Source organism: Nerophis lumbriciformis, linkage group LG24 (genome assembly GCF_033978685.3).
Source record: "Nerophis lumbriciformis linkage group LG24, RoL_Nlum_v2.1, whole genome shotgun sequence".
NCBI lineage: Eukaryota > Metazoa > Chordata > Actinopteri > Syngnathiformes > Syngnathidae > Nerophis > Nerophis lumbriciformis.
The window spans coordinates 4695134-4715975 of NC_084571.2; the positions used below are offsets into that span (position 1 = coordinate 4695134).

The 20842-nt window shown below is 43.9% G+C and overlaps 1 protein-coding gene across 4 annotated transcripts in view; it reads left to right on the forward strand.

Moving 5' to 3' along the window:
* The window catches only part of shank1 (SH3 and multiple ankyrin repeat domains 1), a 280926-nt gene that overhangs the window by 128793 nt on the left and 131291 nt on the right, over positions 1 to 20842 (forward strand). For all 4 annotated transcript variants that reach the window (XM_061981384.1, XM_061981385.1, XM_061981386.1 and 1 more), the window contains exons 3-7: positions 2963 to 3166; positions 5271 to 5342; positions 5483 to 5591; positions 12034 to 12188; positions 18924 to 19091. In XM_061981384.1, the coding sequence (XP_061837368.1) occupies positions 2963 to 3166; positions 5271 to 5342; positions 5483 to 5591; positions 12034 to 12188; positions 18924 to 19091 (708 nt within the window). The remainder of the gene's footprint in view (positions 1 to 2962; positions 3167 to 5270; positions 5343 to 5482; positions 5592 to 12033; positions 12189 to 18923; positions 19092 to 20842) is intronic.

Sequence of the window (20842 nt, forward strand, 5' to 3'; positions counted from 1 at the left end):
TGCACAACGTTAAAAGTTTGGTGGACAAAATGAGACAGAAAAAGAAGTGGCATAAAACACGCCCTAGAAAGTTATACATGTAAACAAACTACGGTGAGTTCAAGGACCGCCAAAATTAGTGGGACAAAACGGCGCTCGCCAAATACTCGAATACGTGAAGCATGTTTAATACAAACAGTGTGCTTTATAACAATTGGGGAGGTTTGTGTCATGTTTGTCCTCCTTCAGAAACCGTATTAACACAAAAAATGTATTTTTTTCCCCTCATCTTTTTTCATACATTTTCGAAAAAGCTCCAGAGAGCCACTAGGGTAGCGCTAAAGAGCTGCATGTGGCTCCAGAGCCGCGGATTGCCCCCCCCCCCTCCGTGCGTCTGTTGAGGTGGGTGGGGTTTGGTGGTAGCGGAGGTGTATAATGTAGCCCGGAAGAGTTAGGGATGCATGAGAGTCTGGGTATTTGTTCTGTTGTGTTTATGTTGTGTTACGGTACGGATGTTCTCCCGAAATGTGTTTGTCATTCTTGTTTGGTGTAGGTTCTCAGTGTGGCGCATATCAGTAAGAGTGTTAAAGTTGTTTATATCGCCACCCTCAGTGTGATCTGTATGGCTGTTGACTAAGTATGCCTTGCAGTCACGCATGTGCGTCTGCAGAAGCTGCATACAACATGTGACTGGGCTGGCACGCTGTTTGTACAGGTTGTTTAATTCTGTGCCATCACGGCACGTCCTTATTATTGTTGTTTGGGTGAAAATCAGCAGACATTCGGTAGTCTCCCGGAAATATCGGGAGGTTTGGCAAGTATGACGCTGTCAAGCGCCATTCATATAAAATTTGCGGGCCGCACTAACATTACATTTTCATATTAAGGTGCGGGCCGCGTGTCTGAGACCCCTGGTTTATACATAGCACAAAGCAAAAAAAAAACTTTGTATGCAGTGTTATTTCATTTTACATTTCAAAAGAGTTTTGTGGCTCCCATTGTTTTCTTTAATTTGTGAAACGGGTCAAAATGACTCTTTGAGTGGTAAAGGTTGCCGACCCCTGCCCTAGGACCCCTGCCCTAGGGCAACAACGTTAATGTATGTTTGATGAAACGTGATTATATGCATGAGTGTATGTATATGTGTGTATGCCACCTTGACATCTGATTACTAATTCAGTTTGTAGGCATACAATATGATGATAATCAAATAAAAGGGGCATTTGTGGAGTACTATTTGGCGATTATACTATTGTACGGTTTCACGGTTAAAAGTGGCCCGTCGAGGGCAACCGTAACTGCGATGTCGCTCATGATAAAAATGAATTTAACACCCCTGCTTTGTGCCTATTTCTGTTTGGCAGCGTTCATACTGAAAATTCCCATGCAATCTCCGACTGTGACAGTACATCAGTCTGCTCCTCTTTACTAACGACACTAACCAGTCAGTGCGGGGGAAATCTTTGCATAACCAATCCTCCAACCCAAAGAGAAGAGGTGTGAGTGTGTGTGAGATGAGTGCTAATTGTTCACAGTTTGACACTGGAGGAACAGTCTAATTCCTGGAGGGATTAAAGCTCAATATGCTCGGCATCACAAGCAACGAAGAATCCTGATTGTCAGCGTTTTGGAAGAGCAGCAGAATCATTTTCTACTGGCTTTGCCTCCATTGTAAAGGGGAGTGTGCGTGGGCGTGCGTGTGCACACATATGATTAATACAAAAAAGGCAATCAGACTAAGTTCTCCATTGTAACCCCGCCCCTTTACTTAAGCTACACGCACGCACACACACACACACATAAAGTACCCCATCTCCTTTGGAACACAGGGATGTTTCCATGGCAACAAGCAACTTGCTCCGCTAATGAACCGGTCGCCTTGGTAACCGTGCTGGCTGTGCGAGACAGTGAATAAAACGCGTAGTGTGAATGTGATGCTTTTGTGCTGGCTGTGTGCGTGTCAATCATCGACAATGAGCTAAGATGTAAAGATGCGTCTGTGGCCATGCAGCATCCCTTGCCCTCGGCTGACCTCTGCGAGGGCCAATTGCTGTGTCCGCAGTGCGTCGTCATGACAACAAACGTCCTTCACTCCTTTGTGTTGTGACTTCAGTTTGCTGACAGAGCCTCTTTGTGTGTGTGTGTGTGTGTGTGCACTGTACAGCCATTCATATTCTGCTTGCACCTTCAGGAATCACCTGTTTCACTCTGACAATGCCTCCCCCTGCTGGTAGGAATGTTTACTGCACCACATTGCAACTCTTGTTCTCGGACTAGATAGTGTTGCGTTTGGACCAGATGTTCCTCCAAGGGAATTTAAGTTACTGGTCAAGCCCAAATTCTTTTGATGACACATAAACTGAGTTTAAATTATCACCGGAACAGAATATGTATTTTGTAATTTATTTTCAAAGCTTTGAAGATAGAGACCAGCCTAGGACAACACATTCAATTGCGTAGCCAAATTGATCTGAAAAACAACTTAAACACTCTTACTAATATGCGCCACACTGTGAACCCACACCAAACAGGAATGACAAACACATTTCGGGAGAACATCCGCACCGCAACACAACATAAACACAACAGCACAAATACCCAGAATCCCATGCATCCCTAACTCTTCCGGGCTACATTATACACCCCCGCTACCACCAAAAACATTACCCAAGTGCTGGGTTCTTCAATATGTCCCTCGACCCCACCCTCCAGAACGAATACACATGTCTATTGTTCTCCTTAGCTAGAGGCAGGATGAGAAAACAAATAAAAGGGAGTATTGCTACTCCCTGCATTCTGAGCTCAAGGTAGTCCACAGTGTACCCTCGGTCATGAGATGGAGAAAAAATAGAAAGAGCACAAAGAGAATACACAAGTTATTTCCAACATGACTATAGAAAGAAACAACTCTTAAATATGGATATATGTAGATATCTATCTTCGTCAATAGCCATTAAAACTGTGCTGCTGTCCTTTCCTTCAGAAATGTCTGCGCTTCAACCCGGACGCCACCGTGTGGAAGGCCAAGCAGCAGGTGTTGTGCTCGCTGACGGAATCCCTGCGAGACGTCCTCAACTACGGCCTCTTCCAGCCCGCCACCGACGGCCATGACGCCAAATTCCTGGAGGAGGAGAGGCTGCTCAAAGAGTACCCCCAGTCTTTTGAGAAAGGGGTGCCATACTTGGAGGTATACATCTTTATTTAAACTGTCCTATCTATAGTGAGTTCAAACATGAAGGCCTCAAAACTATGAATGAACACGTGGAGTTATGTACTTAACAAAAAAAGATTAAATAACTGAAAGCATGTTTTATATTCTAGTTTCTTCAAATTAGCCACCCTTTGCTCTGATTACTGTTTTGCACACTCTTGGCATTCTCTCTATGAGCTTCAAAAGGTAGTCACCTGAAATGGTTTTCACTTCACAGGTGTCATAGTTTTGATGCCTTCAGTGACAATATACAATGTAAATAGTCATGAAAATAAAGAAACACATGAAATGAGAAGGTGTGTCCAAACATTTGGCCTGTACTGGGGCGGTATAGCTCGGTTGGTAGAGTGGCCGTGCCATCAACCTGAGGGTTGCAGGTTCGATCCCCGCTTCCGCCATCCTAGTCACTGCTGTTGTGTCCTTGGGCAAGACACTTTACCTACCTGCTCCCAGTGCCACCCACACTGGTTTAAATGTAACTTATATATTGGGTTCCACTATGTAAAGCGCTTTGAGTCACTAGAGAAAAGCGCTATATAAATATAATTCACTTCACTGTATATATCCATCCATCCATCTTCTTCCGCTTATCCGAGGTCGGGTCGCGGGGGCAGCAGCCTAAGCAGGGAAGCCCAGACTTCCCTCTCCCCAGCCACTTCGTCCAGCTCCTCCCGGGGGATCCCGAGGCGTTCCCAGGCCAGCCGGGAGACATAGTCTTCCCAACGTGTCCTGGGTCTTCCTCGTGGCCTCCTACCGGTCGGACATGCCCTAAACACCTCCTTAGGGAGGCGCTCGGGTGGCATCCTGACCAGATGCCCGAACCACCTCATCTGGCTCCTCTCGATGCGGAGGAGCAGCGGCTTTACTTTGAGCTCCCCCCGGATGACAGAGCTTCTCACCCTATCTCTAAGGGAGAGCCCCGCCACCCGGCGGAGGAAACTCATTTCGGCCGCTTGTACCCGTGATCTTGTCCTTTCGGTCATAACCCAAAGCTCATGACCATAGGTGAGGATGGGAACGTAGATCGACCGGTAAATTAAGAGCTTTGCCTTCCGGCTCAGCTCCTTCTTCACCACAACGGATCGATACAGCGTCCGCATTACTGAAGACGCCGCACCGATCCGCCTGTCGATCTCACGATCCACTCTTCCCTCACTCGTGAACAAGACTCCGAGGTACTTGAACTCCTCCACTTGGGGCAAGATCTCCTCCCCAACCCGGAGATGGCACTCCACCCTTTTCCGGGCGAGAACCATGGACTCGGACTTGGAGGTGCTGATTCTCATCCCAGTCGCTTCACACTCAGCTGCGAACCGATCCAGTGAGAGCTGAAGATCCTGGCCAGATGAAGCCATCAGGACCAAATCATCTGCAAAAAGCAGAGACCTAATCCTGCAGCCACCAAACCGGATCCCCTCAACGCCTTGACTGCGCCTAGAAATTCTGTCCATAAAAGTTATGAACAGAATCGGTGACAAAGGGCAGCCTTGGCGGAGTCCAACCCTCACCGGAAACGTGTCCGACTTACTGCCGGCAATGCGAACCAAGCTCTGACACTGATCATACAGGGAGCGGACCGCCACAATCAGACAGTCCGAAACCCCATACTCTCTGAGCACTCCCCACAGGACTTCCCGAGGGACACGGTCGAATGCCTTCTCCAAGTCCACAAAGCACATGTAGACTGGTTGGGCAAACTGTATATATATATATATATATATATATATATATATATGTATATATATTTTTAAATAAGCTATTTCTCATTACATTTTCTTATTTTTTATGTTTTTTTTCTTACATTTTTACTATTGAGTTTTCCAACTTTAGGCCAATAAAATTCGGGGTGCGGCCCGCAAATGGCCCACGGGCCGCATTTTGGACACCACTGGTCTAACAATATATCTTATTAATAACGAATTAATTCTATTTTCACACCAGGCTGATAGCTAATTTAAAAAAAAGTCAAAAATGCACTTTGGACAGCCCTCATGTACAGCTTCTCTGCTCAGTGAATGAGTGTTTTACTCAAACCTTTCTATGCTCGATCGAGTCTTCTCTCTTCTTTCCTGTGCTTTAGTTCCGATACAAGACAAGAGTGTACAAGCAGACGAACCTGGATGAGAAGCAGCTGGCCAAACTGCACACCAAGGTTTGCAAAGTGTTAAAAACAAGCCGTAAAAGTCCTCATGTGTGCATTCGGATCAACATACACGACGTGCTTGTCACTGCTTATAATGTCAAACTCTTGCATTGTGCTGCAAACTAGAGTAGTCTTGTGTCCACGCGCAGGCCAGCCTGAAGAAATTCATGGACTACATCCAAACCAGCGCCGTGGACAAGATGAGCAAGTTCTTAGACAAGGGGCTGGATCCCAACTACCAGGATGCTGATACCGGCGGTAAGCAGGCTGCATTCAAACCCTCACCAGTCTTCATTTGTCGTCACTGCGATTGGAAAAACAAAAAAGTACTGTTATGTCTTTTCCAGGACTGCTCTTACAACCTTTAAGTCAAAGGTGCCCAAACGTTTTTGTATTTAATTTACTTTTTTCCAGTACAACTACAAGTGTATGGCTGTAATGGTTTTATTTTATTTTATTTTTACTAACACACATGGGGTTTAAAAACATCCTAAAACCTTAAAGGGGTCATATTATGTTTACTACATGTAAAACACTTCCTTGTGGTTTACGTAACATGTAATGGTGGTTCTTTGGTCAAAATGTGCATGAATTTTTGACCGTTTTTTTTTAGAATGCCGTCTTATTTACGTGCCCCCACCTCGACAGTGTCTTCTCCCAGTAAGTTAAAGTTAAAGTACCAATGATTGTCACACACACACTAGGTGTGGCGAGATTATTCTCTGCATTTGACCCATCACCCTTGATCACCCCCTGGGAGGTGAGGGGAGCAGTGGGCAGCAGCGGTGGCCGCGCCCGGGAATCATTTTGGTGATTTAACCCCCAATTCCAACCCTTGATGCTGAGTGCCAAGCAGGGAGGTAATGGGTCCCATTTTTATAGTCTTTGGTATGACCCGGCCGGGATTTGAACTCACAACCTACCGATCTCAGGGCGGACACTCTAACCACTAGGCCACTGAGTAGGTTTTGAAAGCATGTAGTTCCACATGGAGTCTACTGACCAATGTAAGTTACAACTGTACGCTACTTTGTATTAGAAATGGCAACAGCGCAGGATGCATGTGCATGTACGAGCCAGTCTACCCCACAACATGATAGAGGAAAAAATAAGGAACCTATTGACTACAACGTCGGACTACAACTGAATAAAGATGTCGGACTCTCGCAAAGCTTTTTGTATAAACCTCTACCAAAGTGGTTCTCAAACTTTTTTCACCAAGTATCGTCTCAGAAAACACTTGGCTCTCCGAATACCACCATATTGACCAACATTAAAATACAGAAGCGTAGTAGGGCTAAGTATTCATTAAAAACAAGGCAAAAGTTTTATTTAACAAGTATATTTAATGTTTTTGGCCACTGTAACATTACACACAATGCACAAACACCATCAACAATGATACTCCATATACGGTACAGACTTTCTTAAAAGTACCACTAGATGGAGCTCAGTGGTATGCACCATATATGGAGATATCCGCTGGCGTAACTAAGGCAAAATATGTCACTAAAGTCTCAAATTTGGAGAAATGCAAGATTGTTTTATAAAAATCTCTGCCATGATTTCACATTTTTGGGATTTGATCATGTATGTAATTGGACAAAATCATGTAGAAATTGATCAAACAAGAAATTAGCCAGATAGTTACCGTATTTTTCGGAGTATAAGTCGCACCGGAGTATAAGTCGCACCTGCCGAAAATGCATTATAAAGAAGGAAAAAAACATATACCTGTATAAGTCGCACTGGAGCCTGGCCAAACTATGAAAAAAACTGCGACTTATAGTCCGAAAAATACGGTATTCTAAATATTTATCTTCAAAACACTGAGCAGAAAGGTGGGGAGGGTAACCAAAAAGTGTACTGAAGTAAAAGTGTCACGGCGGGTGGGGGGTCGCAGCTTACTGCGTGGTTCGATCCCCCGGGATGCAGACGGACCACTCCGGACAAGGCGTGCAGGTAGGAACATGATTTAATCTTTAAACTCAAACACGTACCAATAACAGAAAACAAGCAGAAGGAACAACGTGCCGATCGCACGGGAAGCTAAGGCTACCACTTAGCACAGGAAGCATAGACTAGGAGATAAGGAATACTAACGTAACAGGTTGCATGTAGCAAACAATGAAGCAAGCCCGACTGACCGGCAAAGGTCAGGATTAAATAGTCCCTCTGATTAGTGCTCGTGAAACAGGTGAGCGTCCCGAACACCCATCAGAGACAGGTGGAAACAATAAGCACCCATAGTAACTAAAAACAAGCTCAAGGGTGCACAAAAACAGGAACTGAGGGAGTCCAAAAACCAACAGAACATAACAAAACATTATCCGGGCCACGGATCATGACAAAAAGTACTACTAGTAGACTAATATATTTCAAGTACAAGTAAAAAGTAGTTATCCAAATAATTACTTGCGTGAGTAAATATTGAGTGAAAAAACTACTCACTGGTGAGTAATTTATTAAGTAGTTATTTTTAATGGTACTTACACTACAGCGGTGGTGTATGTGAGAGAGACACATGTACTACAAAAGATGCACATTTAACATTTAAAGAAGGGATCCAGTTGTCTTATCGAGCCGATGAATTCACGGCATTACAGCTACTTCTAGTGCTATCTGCTAGCCCCAGACACATACACAGAACATCGTAACATGAAAACGTACGGCAACGTATACATATTGCAACATAAATTGCACAGAACAGCTACATTTCAAAAAGAGAGGTAAAACAAAAGTAGTGAACAGAAGGAAAAAATTACAAATAATTACCGCGACAACTTCGTACAAGCAGAAATGCACAAAGCCATGTCTGTTTGCAGTAGAAGTCGACTGCTTCTTCAGCACCTGCAGTGAGCGAACTCGTCCATAAGATGGCACCATAGCACAAACAATAACAGAGCGTTTATGTTCTGTGCATGTCAAAGTAAAGTATTTCGATTTAAGGTGTGCTGCATTAAAATGCACATCATAATCAGATCTTTTTTTTTTCCAGGGTCCATGTACACAGTAACATTCTAATCCAAATGATGATCAGATTAAATACATGTTGTCCATGAACACATGGCTAATGTTAAAACACCTTAAAATTGGCATTGGTTCGGCTCAAAGAAGAAAAACACAATGATTGCACCCTGTGTTTTATACCGATGCACTCTCACGCACGTATAATATTATTAATGGTGTCATGAAGTATCAGCCTGGGGAGCGAGTGAAGGAGGAGAATGTGTGTGCTTGGCACACACGTCAAGTTAACTTTTAGTTTCGATTCCATCAAAGGCGCCCATTTTTTGCGCTGGTATTTCTATTAGGGTTGTACGGTATTATTATTATTGTACGGTATATTAGTATAGTACCGCGATACTATTGAATCATTTTTGGTACTATACCGCCTCTGAAAAGTACCGGTCTCCCACCCCCCGCGCCCCCGTCGTCTTCACGTCGTGTCATTGCTGGTTTACGAACAGAGCTACTTCTAAATCACTAATCCTTGTCTCCATGGCGACAAATAAAGTACGTTTCTTACAAGTATCATCCCTGCAGGACGAGGAATAGCTAAACATGCTTCACTACACACCGTAGCTCACCCGATTTAATATGTAAACACACTCCATTGGTGGATCTACACCTGACATCCACTGTAATGATACCAAGTACAGGAGCGATACTACTATGATTACGTCTATTTTTGGCATCATAACATTTTTTTTAATGTATATTATGTTTATAAACTCAGGAAATATGTCCCTGGACACATGAAGACTTTGAATATGGCCAATGTATGATCCTGTAACGACTTGGTATCGAATTGATACCTAAATGTGTGGTATTATCCAAAACTAATGTAAAGCATGCACAACAGAAGAATAAGTGAATATTACATTTTAACAGAAGTGTAGATAGAACATGTTAAAAGAGAAAGTAAGCAGATATTAACAGTAAATGAACAAGTAGATCAATAATTAATTTTCTACCACTTGTCCCTAATAATTTTGACAAAATAATAGAATGGAAAATTACACAAAATGTTACTGCATATGTCAGCAGACTAATTAGGAGCCTTTGTTTGCTTGCTTACTACTAAAAGACAAGTTGTCTTGTATGATCACTATTTTATTTAAGGACAAACTTGCAATAAGAAACATGTTTAATGTACCCTAAGATTTTTTATTGAAATAAAGCCAATAATGCAATTTTTTGTGGTCCCCTTTATTTAGAAAAGTACCGAAAAGTATTGAAATAATTTTAGTACCGGTATCGGAACAACACTAATTTCTATTGTTTGTACTTACTCCTGTTTTGTAGAATAAATTGTTAAACGTCAACTCTCATCATTTTAGACAGCCTTAGAACAAAAGGATCTGGGTGGGGTTGAGGGGTGTCCTAATATAAGTGTCCTTCATGTATTATTTTTTCTTCATCAAATTGACGTTTGGGGAAAAAAGATGTCAGATGCTTTGTGGTGAAATCAGGTGCTCACATCTCTCCTATGTGCAGCAGATGTTATAACAAATAGGACTTTTTATTAAATAGAATTGAAAATGCGAAAAAATTGTCGCACAGCAGCTAAATGAACACTTAGTGTCTAACAATCTCTGTGAACCTTTTCAATCCGGTTTCAGGGCAAATCACTCTACGGAGACAGCCCTCGCAAAAATGACTAATGATCTACTGCTAACGATGGATTCTGATGCGTCATCTATGTTGCTGCTTCTTGATCTTAGCGCTGCTTTCGATACCGTCGATCATAATATTTTATTAGAGCGTATCAAAACACGTATTGGTATGTCAGACTTAGCTTTGTCGTGGTTTAACTCTTATCTTACTGACAGGATGCAATGCGTCTCCCATAATAATGTGACCTCGGACTATGTTAAGGTAACGTGCGGAGTTCCTCAGGGTTCGGTTCTTGGCCCTGCACTCTTTAGTATTTACATGCTGCCGCTAGGCGACATCATACGCAAATACGGTGTTAGCTTTCATTGTTATGCTGATGACACCCAACTCTACATGCCCCTAAAGCTGACCAACACGCCGGATTGTAGTCAGCTGGAGGCGTGTCTTAATGAAATTAAACAATGGATGTCCGCTAACTTCTTGCAACTCAACGCCAAGAAAACGGAAATGCTGATTATCGGTCCTGCTAAACACCGACATTTATTTAATAATACCACCTTAACATTTGACAACCAAACAATTACACAAGGCGAATCAGTAAAGAATCTGGGTATTATCTTCGACCCAACTCTCTCGTTTGAATCACACATTAAGAGTGTTACTAAAACGGCCTTCTTTCATCTCCGTAATATCGCTAAAATTCGTTCTATTTTATCCACTAGCGACGCTGAGATCATTATTCATGCGTTCGTTACGTCTCGTCTCGACTACTGTAACGTATTATTTTCGGGTCTCCCTATGTCTAGCATTAAAAAATTACAGTTGGTACAAAATGCGGCTGCTAGACTTTTGACAAGAACAAGAAAGTTTGATCATATTACGCCTATACTGGCTCACCTGCACTGGCTTCCTGTGCACTTAAGAAGTGACTTTAAGGTTTTACTACTTACGTATAAAATACTACACGGTCTAGCTCCGTCCTATCTTGTCGATTGCATTGTACCATATGTCCCGGCAAGAAATCTGCGTTCAAAGAACTCCGGCTTATTAGTGATTCCCAGAGCCCAAAAAAAGTCTGCGGGCTATAGAGCGTTTTCTATTCGGGCTCCAGTACTATGGAATGCCCTCCCGGTAACAATTAGAGATGCTACCTCAGTAGAAGCATTTAAGTCCCATCTTAAAACTCATTTGTATACTCTAGCCTTTAAATAGCCCCCCTGTTAGACCAGTTGATCTGCCGTTTCTTTTCTTTTCTCCTCTGCTCCCCTTTTCCTTGAGGGGGGGGGGCACAGGTCCGGTGGCCATGGATGAAGTGCTGGCTGTCCAGAGTCGGGACCCGGGGTGGACCGCTCGCCTGTGCATCGGCTGGGAACATCTCTGCGCTGCTGACCCGTCTCCGCTCGGGATGGTGTCCTGCTGGCCCCACTATGGACTGGACTCTTACTACTATTATGTTGGATCCACTATGGACTGGACTCTCACAATATTATGTCAGACCCACTCGACATCCATTGCTTTCGGTCTCCCCTAGAGGGGGGGGGTTACCCACATATGCGGTCCTCTCCAAGGTTTCTCATAGTCATTCACATCGACGTCCCACTGGGGTGAGTTTTTCCTTGCCCGTATGTGGGCTTTGTACCGAGGATGTCGTTGTGGCTTGTGCAGCCCTTTGAGACACTTGTGATTTAGGGCTATATAAATAAAGATTGAATGAAGACGCTCCTTTTATGACCCCTGAGAAGATACATCGATAAAAGTAGTGTTTGTTACTGCTGTTGTATTACAAGATACTGATGTGTGACCCCACATGGGATCATTTATGATTTCGTATTGTCATTGTTGTCTCGTCGTCATGTGACCACTTTGCTCCGGGCGCCTCCCGCTGGTGTTGACACGGCAAGGCAGACTGTTCGTTTACAGTCTGAGAGCGCTACGCTGCGCCCGCCGTGGGAGCGGGTGTCAAAACACATAACGCGGCCTGTCAACGGGAGTGTGACGTGCACTTCCGCTGCGAAGCACCAGGGGGAGTCGGGACCGCATCTGCCGAGACGCTCATGTCGTGTGTTTTGTGTCCCGTCAGAGACTCCTCTGTCCCTGGCCGTGCAGTGTGAGCCCGGTGGAGGCGAATCCATTCGGGTCCTGGTGGAGGGGGGCGCCCACATCGACTTCCGTGCCAAAGATGGGCTCACGCCGCTCCACAAGGCTGTCCGAGGCCACCGCCATATTGCTCTGCTGGTATGGACTTAAGCATCCCTCTGTGTCACCTGCGTGAAGTTGCCCCCCTTATTGCAAATACTAAAACAACACTACCATTCCTTTGTGCTGTAAACATTTTATTTTGGTCCGCTATAGTGCTGCAAAATGTAGTCTTTTGTAGATTTTATATCATTAACGTGTTATTAGTCAAGAACCACCCCCCCACCCCCCCCCCCCCCCCCCCACACACACACACACCATGTCAAAATCTCCCAAACGTGTCCCATTTGCTACAATTGTATTTTTTTTGTCTCACTAACATTATGGCATTAGCGTTTTATTATGCTCAGTGGCCTTGTGGTTAGAGTGTCTGCTCTGAGACTAGAAGGTCGTGAGTTCAAATCCCGGCCGAGTCATACCAAAGACTATAAAAATAGGAACAATTACCTCCCTGCTAGGCACTCAGCATCAAGGGTTGGAATTGGGGGTTAAATCACCAAAAGGATTCATGAGCGCGGCCACTGCTGCAGCTCACTGCTCCCCTCACCTCCCAGGGGGTGAACATGGGGATGGGTCAAATGCAGAGGGTAATTTCACCGCACCTGGTGTGTGTGTGACTATCGTTGGGACTTTAACTTTACTTTATTCATAACCAGTCCCATAACATAAAATAATAATAGTTACACAAAATCTGAGACAAATGGGACAAGTGACTAATAATACGTTAAAGGGGAACATTATCACAATTTCAGAAGGGTTAAAACCATTAAAAATCAGTTCCCAGTGGCTTCTTTTATTTTTTGAAGTTTTTTTCAAAATTTTACCCATCACGCAATATCCCTAAAAAAAGCTTCAAAGTGCCTGATTTTAACCATCGTTATAAACACCCGTCCATTTTCCTGTGACGTCACATAGTGAAGCCAACACAAACAAACATGGCGGATGGAACAACAAGGTAGCGACATTAGCTCAAATTCAGACTCGGATTTCAGGGGCTTAAGCGAAATTGAAGAAGAAACTGAAGCTATTGAGCCATATCGGTTTGAACCGTATGCAAGCGAAACCGACGAAAACGACACGACAGCCAGCGACACGGGAGAAAGCGAGGACTTTTCATGCAACAGTTGACGACTTTTTGTTCCGGCTCTGTACCTGTTAGCTTCCACGCTAAACTCCTTTTTTTACCTTCTAGCTCCCATGCTAGCTCTTTTAGTTTTTGCCTTATGTGCTATGAGCACCCTTTTCTTTATTCCAGTATAAGTTATTTATTAAATAAATACTTTCTTACCTGCACGCTGTGTCTGACGCCCGTCTGCATTCCTGAGAGAACGAACCCCGCATCACAATGCGCCCCGGTCGTCACAGTACGAAGCCAGCAAAAAGTTATTTCGCTACGGGCTTGACGGAGGTGGATGAAGGTGCGTGGATGGTCCTCCGAGCGATGGAAGCAGAGACGCTCCGCTGTTCTCCAGATGAGGAGATGATATGGGGACCTGGAGGTGTTCTGGTCCCGATCGACTCCATCTGGCCCGGGGAGGTCCGCTCTCAGCCCGCTCGCACGCGTCAGCGAAGGCGGAAGTCGCACAAGACGGCTTCAGCTCGCGACAGAGACGCGCCACCCCCCGCAATTCTTCCCTCCGGAACACAGCCAACCAGCCCATGATTCCCCTCCGCCGATGTTTGGTAATCCCATCACTCACTTTGCCAAACAGTTCACTGATTGGGCTGTCAGTCAGCTGGAGACCCGCGCGGATGACGTCATCCCGTCCACTGGTGATGACGTCATAGACGAAGACATTTTTTAAAATTCAGTCAATTCTTTCTGTCAGCCGCCTCCAAATGACTTTAATTCAACAATTAAATACTATCAGGACATTTTTGTTAATTATAAGTCTAGTCAGTACCAGTCACATTCTGGTTTTCAAGCTCCGCCCCCAATTACTTTGGCCCCACCCCCTAGGGCTCAAACTCCGCCCACTCCTCTGTTTTCTCCCTCCTGGTCATCCCGACAGTCCCATATTGGGGAGATGAATAGACAATTTGGACATTTAAAAGGGGAGGAGCCTACCCCCCTCCTCACCTCCTCCTTCCCACCCCTAAAGACTGTTCCAGACTGCACAAGACGCGTCTGGGATCCGCTTCTTGAGGGGGGGGGCTAGTACTGGGTGCTTTGCTAGTGGGCGGGCACAGCAGCACCCAGCCAAGCCCAAACCTCCATGCCGACCTCCGCCACCAGATCTTCGGCGTGCTAAGCCACAACCTCCTGCTCCAAGGCTGGTTCCCACACCAGCGCCGACTCAAAGGCTGGTTCCCACACCAGCGCCGGCTCCAAGGCTGGTTCCCACACCAGCGCCGGCTCCAAGGCTGGTTCCCACACCAGCGCCGGCTCCAAGGCTGGTTCCCACACCAGCGCCGGCTCCAAGGCTGGTTCCCACACCAGCGCCAGCTCCAAGGCTGGTTCCCACACCAGCGCCGGCTCCAAGGCTGGTTCCCACACCAGCGCCGGCTCCAAGGCTGGTTCCCACACCAGCGCCGGCTCCAAGGCTGGTTCCCACACCAGCGCCGGCTCCAAGGCTGGTTTCCGCACCAGCACCGACTCCAAGTCTGGTTTCCGCACCAGCACCGACTCCAAGTCTGGTTTCCGTACCAGCACCTGTTTCCACGGCAACGACAACGACAGCCCGGACGCCCGCCACTCTGACGCCACCATCAACCCTGGTGGTCCTGCAAACACCATCCTCTCCACCTCCTGCTCCATCGCTGCAAAGCACACGAAACCCCGCAGTGACCGACCAAGTAAAAAGGGCATTGCACCAACAGGCCAAACAACTTGGACAACAGGAGGAACAGTTTGGCGTTCTTGGGGCTTGCGTCAATGCCATGGCGGAACGCCAAGACGCCCGCCTTGATGTTTTGGAGAGACAGCTGGGCAGAACTCTCCGGCTGCTGAACTTCTGGCGCCACTCACGCCCACCTTCTCGGCAGCCACAAATGTGGCCTTTCCGTGGTCGCCCGCCTCGCCTCCGGCAGCGGCGTTCCATTCGCCGCCGCCACCTGACTCGTCCCCGGTGGATTCGGGGAAATGTGACCTGGCGACCCTCCGCCAAATCCTCCCTCCACCCTCCCTGGACTCTTGAACTTTGTTATAGTTGGGGGGGTTTTAGCTTTTCAAGGGGACATCTGGAATCTGTCCCTTAAGGAGGGGGGTACTGTTGTGATCCGCTGCCCGGATCATATTTTTCATTTACGTTTTCAAGATACTTGTTTGTGGTTAGTTTTGGACTCCTTGAGTACCTGTTTTGTACACCTGAGTTTGTTGCCATGGCTGCTTATTATTTTCACCTGCCGCGTTTGTTCCCTACACGCACCTGTTTGTCATCACTGACATTATTATTTAAGTCTGTCCTCCCTGTCATTCGTTCTGGCTTCGTAGTTTGTTTTCATGCAACAGTTGACGACTTTTTGTTCCGGCTCTGTACCTGTTAGCTTCCACGCTAAACTCCTTTTTTTACCTTCTAGCTCCCATGCTAGCTCTTTTAGTTTTTGCCTTATGTGCTATGAGCACCCTTTTCTTTATTCCAGTATAAGTTATTTATTAAATAAATACTTTCTTACCTGCACGCTGTGTCTGACGCCCGTCTGCATTCCTGAGAGAACGAACCCCGCATCACAATGCGCCCCGGTCGTCACAACCGCAGCGCTTCTGTTTCTAGTCGATACTACATCAAAAGTAACGTAAAATAACGCAGTAACGCATCATGTAGTAACGGTAACTGAGTTACTGAATATAAAAAATAACGCGTTAGATTACGGCGTTACAGTAACGCGTTACAAAGTAACGCGTTAGTCCCAACACTGGTTATAAATAGTAAAAATGTTACTGACCTAAAAAATATCATAGACAAAGTACATTTTGCAGCACAAACATTTGTGACAAGTTTGGGGAGATTTTGACAAGGTCGGGGTTGGTTATGAATAATAACATGTTAATAACAAAAACTATAATAGACAAAAATATTTTGCAGCACAAGCAAATGGGAGAAGTTTGGGGAGACTTTGACAAAGTATGGGAGCTTGATGACTTCACGAGTCAGAAAATGTATTTTATTTTACTTTATTTACAAAAATCACACAGAATATTAATCAGTCTAATAAAATAAAATAATACTGTAAACAAGAAAATCCCAAATGTATTTTAGAAAGAATAAAAACCGTAAAGGCACAAACAAATGCAGTCTTAGTTTGATATTTGCAGTGAGGACAGAGGCCGACCTCACACAGGTGTCTGTTTGTTAAAAATAGGTGTGTCCAAAGTCAATTTTTTTTAAATTGGAAAATATCTATCTGTGTTGGCCCTGCAATGAGGTGGCGACTTGTCCATGGTGTACCCCGCCTTCTGTCGGAGTGCAGCTGGGATAGGCTCCAGCACCCCCCGCGACCCCTAAAGGAACAAGCGGTATAAAATGCATAGATGGATTCAAATTTCTGGACGCAAATTTTTTATTTATTTATTTTTTACCGACCTACAACTTATTAAATCAAAATATTGAAAAAAATACCGGCAGCGGTAAAGTTTAGATCCATGAAGGAAAGAAGAAAGTGAATGAATGTTTATAACTGAATAAATTTACATATGCATAAAAATGTGCTTTCTTTTGCATTATTTTTTTTTTAATGAATTATTGTTTATGACAACCTTTTTCCAAAACACAATATAAGAATGTGAGATATAACAGGATAATGCATACATTTATCATTTGTTTTCAAAATGCTTACAAGAAAGTGGGACCCCAAAAATGTACTGTGGGACCCCATTTTTATGACTTGAGGTCATACTTGCCAACCCTCCCGAATTTTCCGGGAGACTCCCGAAATTCAGCGCCTCTCCCGAAAACCTCCCGGGACAAATTTTCTCCCGAAATTCAGCTGGAGCTGGAGGCCACGCCCCCTCCAGCTCCATGCGACCTGAGTGAGGACAGCCTTTTTTCATGACGGGAGGACAACAGGGTGACAAGAACTAAATCATCCAGACTAGAGATAAAATGTATTATTATGTTTATCTTACCTAAAAATAAATATATATATTAATTAAAAAAATAAATAAATACATTTTTACTATATTTTGCTAAAAACATCAAAATTAATTATATTTTTATTTGTATTTTTTCTGACTCCTTTTTACATTCAGCCATAGAATTATACATTAAAATAAACATATTTGAAATAATTAATTTTAAATGATCATAATAATTCATTTAAAATGACCATATTTAATTATTAAAATAATTGCTTGTTTATCAACAACTTTAACATTTTATTCATTACATTTTGAAGCTCTCAGAAGTCAAGTTATGTTATATTCCTTAATATTTATTTATGCAAGTTTGAAGTATCAATTATCTAAACACAGTTTTGTTTGCATATTTTCAGGATTTATATATATATATATATATATATATATATATATATATATATATATATATATATATATATATATATATATATATATATATATATATATATGTATGTGTGGGGAAAAAAAAATCACAAGACTATTTCATCTCTACAGGCCTGTTTCATGAGGGGGGGTACCCTCAATCGTCAGGAGATTTTAATGGGAGCATTCGCATACCATGGTTTATATAGGGCACAGAGTGGGTGGGTACAGGCTGGCCTAGGGGCGTGGTGATTGGCTCATGTGTTACCTATGAGATGTTTCCGTCTATGGCGGCATGCTGTTACAATTTCGCTGCGCTTGTTGAGGGATGACAGGTCTGGACGGTAAATAATAAACAGTTTCTCTTTCAAGCATAGGTTGCATCTTTTATTACCACTATTGTAAGGTGTGCTGGATGCAAGAATTTGCCATGTTATTGAATATTCAACATTATTGTCTTTGAGGTCCCAAATGTGTTTGCTGAGTTCTGTGGTATTTCACAGGTTGTTGTTCCTGAAAGAAGCCTTGTGGTTGTTCCATCTGGTTTTGAATTCACCCTCGGTTAATCCTACATATGTGTCGGATGTGTTAATGTCCTTGCGTATTACCTTAGATTGGTAGACAACTGATGTTTGTAAGCATCCCCCGTTGAGGGGGCAATCAGGTTTCTTTCGACAGTTACATGCTTTGTTGGTTTTGGAGTCGATCTGACTGGGGGTCGACGGCTCATTTGCAATTGTTTTGTTGTGGTTTGAGATGATTTGTCGTATATTGTTCTGTCAATATACTCCTCCCCTCTTAACCACGCCCCCCCCCCCCCCAACCCCCCTCCCGAAATTGGAGGTCTCAAGGTTGGCAAGTATGCTTGAGGTCCCCATTTTGAAAAACCTGACAAAATGATTTGCTTTGTCACCTTCAGTATAACAGAAAGCTGCATGTATTCTGACCTGCACTTAGTTGCACGTTAATAATTCAACAAAAGGTGAAGAATCCTGCTTAAAGTGGCCCTGCGTGCCTCATTTTTGCTGGTGGAAAAGGTTTGGACACCTCTGGTCTAAATAAATGACTCCCACGTCCTAGCTAAGACAAATTCACATAATTATAATGTTCAATCTGATAACTCAAGTGGGCGTTTAAAAAATGGAGCCAGCACGCCTCACTGTGAGCAAACACGGCAGCATGATATTACACAGTAATTAGCTAGTTAATATAATTATAATAGGACTTTCAGGTACAATTTACGAGCCATTCACGAGAAAAATGAGCCAAGACCAAAGTTAAGATTTTGTAAGGATGAAAGCGTGCGTCATAATTAGTTGCTGCACTCTGTCCCGCAGGTCCTGCTGTCTCTGGGCGCCTCTCCAGACTACAAGGACCGGCGGGGGCTGACGCCGCTATACCACACTGTGCTGACAGGGGGTGACACCTCCTGCTGTGAAACACTGCTTTACCACCACGCCAAGTTAGGCATCAGGGACGAGAACGGCTGGGACGAAACACATCAGGTCTTTTTATACATCCACAATAATATTGTCTGTGCTTCAAATGATACCTAACCCTTAAGTATGGAGTAGAATTGTGCGTGTTTATATACTTCTGGGTTTATACAGTCGTGGTCAAAAGTTGACATACACTTGTAAATAACATAATGTCATGGCTGTCTTGAGTGTCCAATAATTTCTACAACTCTTATTATTTTGTGATCGAGTGATTGGAGCACATACTTGTTGGTCACAAAAAACATTCATGAAGTTTGGTTCTTTTATGAATTTATTATGGGTCTACTGAAAATGTGACCAAATCTGCTGGGTCAAAAGTATACATACAGCAATGTTAATAATTGGTTACATGTCCTTTGGACATTGTTGCCCGGAAAATATTCCTGCCTGTCGATGCGTCCCAGAGACTATCAGTGGCCTCATTGCAGGATCTGTGCACTCCAGCAATATACAGGTAAAAGCCAGTAAATTAGAATATTTTGAAAAACTTGATTTATTTCAGTAATTGCATTCAAAAGGTGTAACTTGTACATTATATTTATTCATTGCACACAGACTGATGCATTCAAATGTTTATTTCATTTAATTTTGATGATTTGAAGTGGCAACAAATGAAAATCCAAAATTCCGTGTGTCACAAAATTAGAATATTCCTTAAGGCTAATACAAAAAAGGGATTTTTAGAAATGTTGGCCAACTGAAAAGTATGAAAATGAAAAATATGAGCATGTACAATACTCAATACTTGGTTGGAGCTCCTTTTGCCTCAATTACTGCGTTAATGCGGCGTGGCATGGAGTCGATGAGTTTCTGGCACTGCTCAGGTGTTATGAGAGCCCAGGTTGCTCTGATAGTGGCCTTCAACTCTTCTGCGTTTTTGGGTCTGGCATTCTGCATCTTCCTTTTCACAATACCCCACAGATTTTCTATGGGGCTAAGGTCAGGGGAGTTGGCGGGCCAATTTAGAACAGAAATACCATGGTCCGTAAACCAGGCACGGGTAGATTTTGCGCTGTGTGCAGGCGCCAAGTCCTGTTGGAACTTGAAATCTCCATCTCCATAGAGCAGGTCAGCAGCAGGAAGCATGAAGTGCTCTAAAACTTGCTGGTAGACGGCTGCGTTGACCCTGGATCTCAGGAAACAGAGTGGACCGACACCAGCAGATGACATGGCACCCCAAACCATCACTGATGGTGGAAACTTTACACTAGACTTCAGGCAACGTGGATCCTGTGCCTCTCCTGTCTTCCTCCAGACTCTGGGACCTCGATTTCCAAAGGAAATGCAAAATTTGCATGGTTGGATCCAGGTCAAGTTTTTCAAAATATTCTAATTTACTGGCTTTTACCTGTATTATAGCGACATTAGCTCGGATTCAGACTCGGATTTCAGCGGTTTAAGCCATTCAACAGATTACGCATGCATTGAAACGGATGGTTGTAGTGTGGAGGCAGGTAGCGAAAACGAAATTGAAGAAGAAACTGAAGCTATTGAGCCATATCGGTTTGAACCGTATGCAAGCGAAACCGACGAAAACGACACGACAGCCAGCGACACGGGAGAAAGCGAGGACGAATTCGGCGATCGCCTTCTAACCAACGATTGGTATGTGTTTGTTTGGCATTAAAGGAAACTAACAACTATGAACTAGGTTTACAGAATATGAAATACATTTGGCAACAACATGCACTTTGAGAGTGCAGACAGCCCAATTTTCATCAATTAATATATTCTGTAGACATACCCTCATCCGCGCT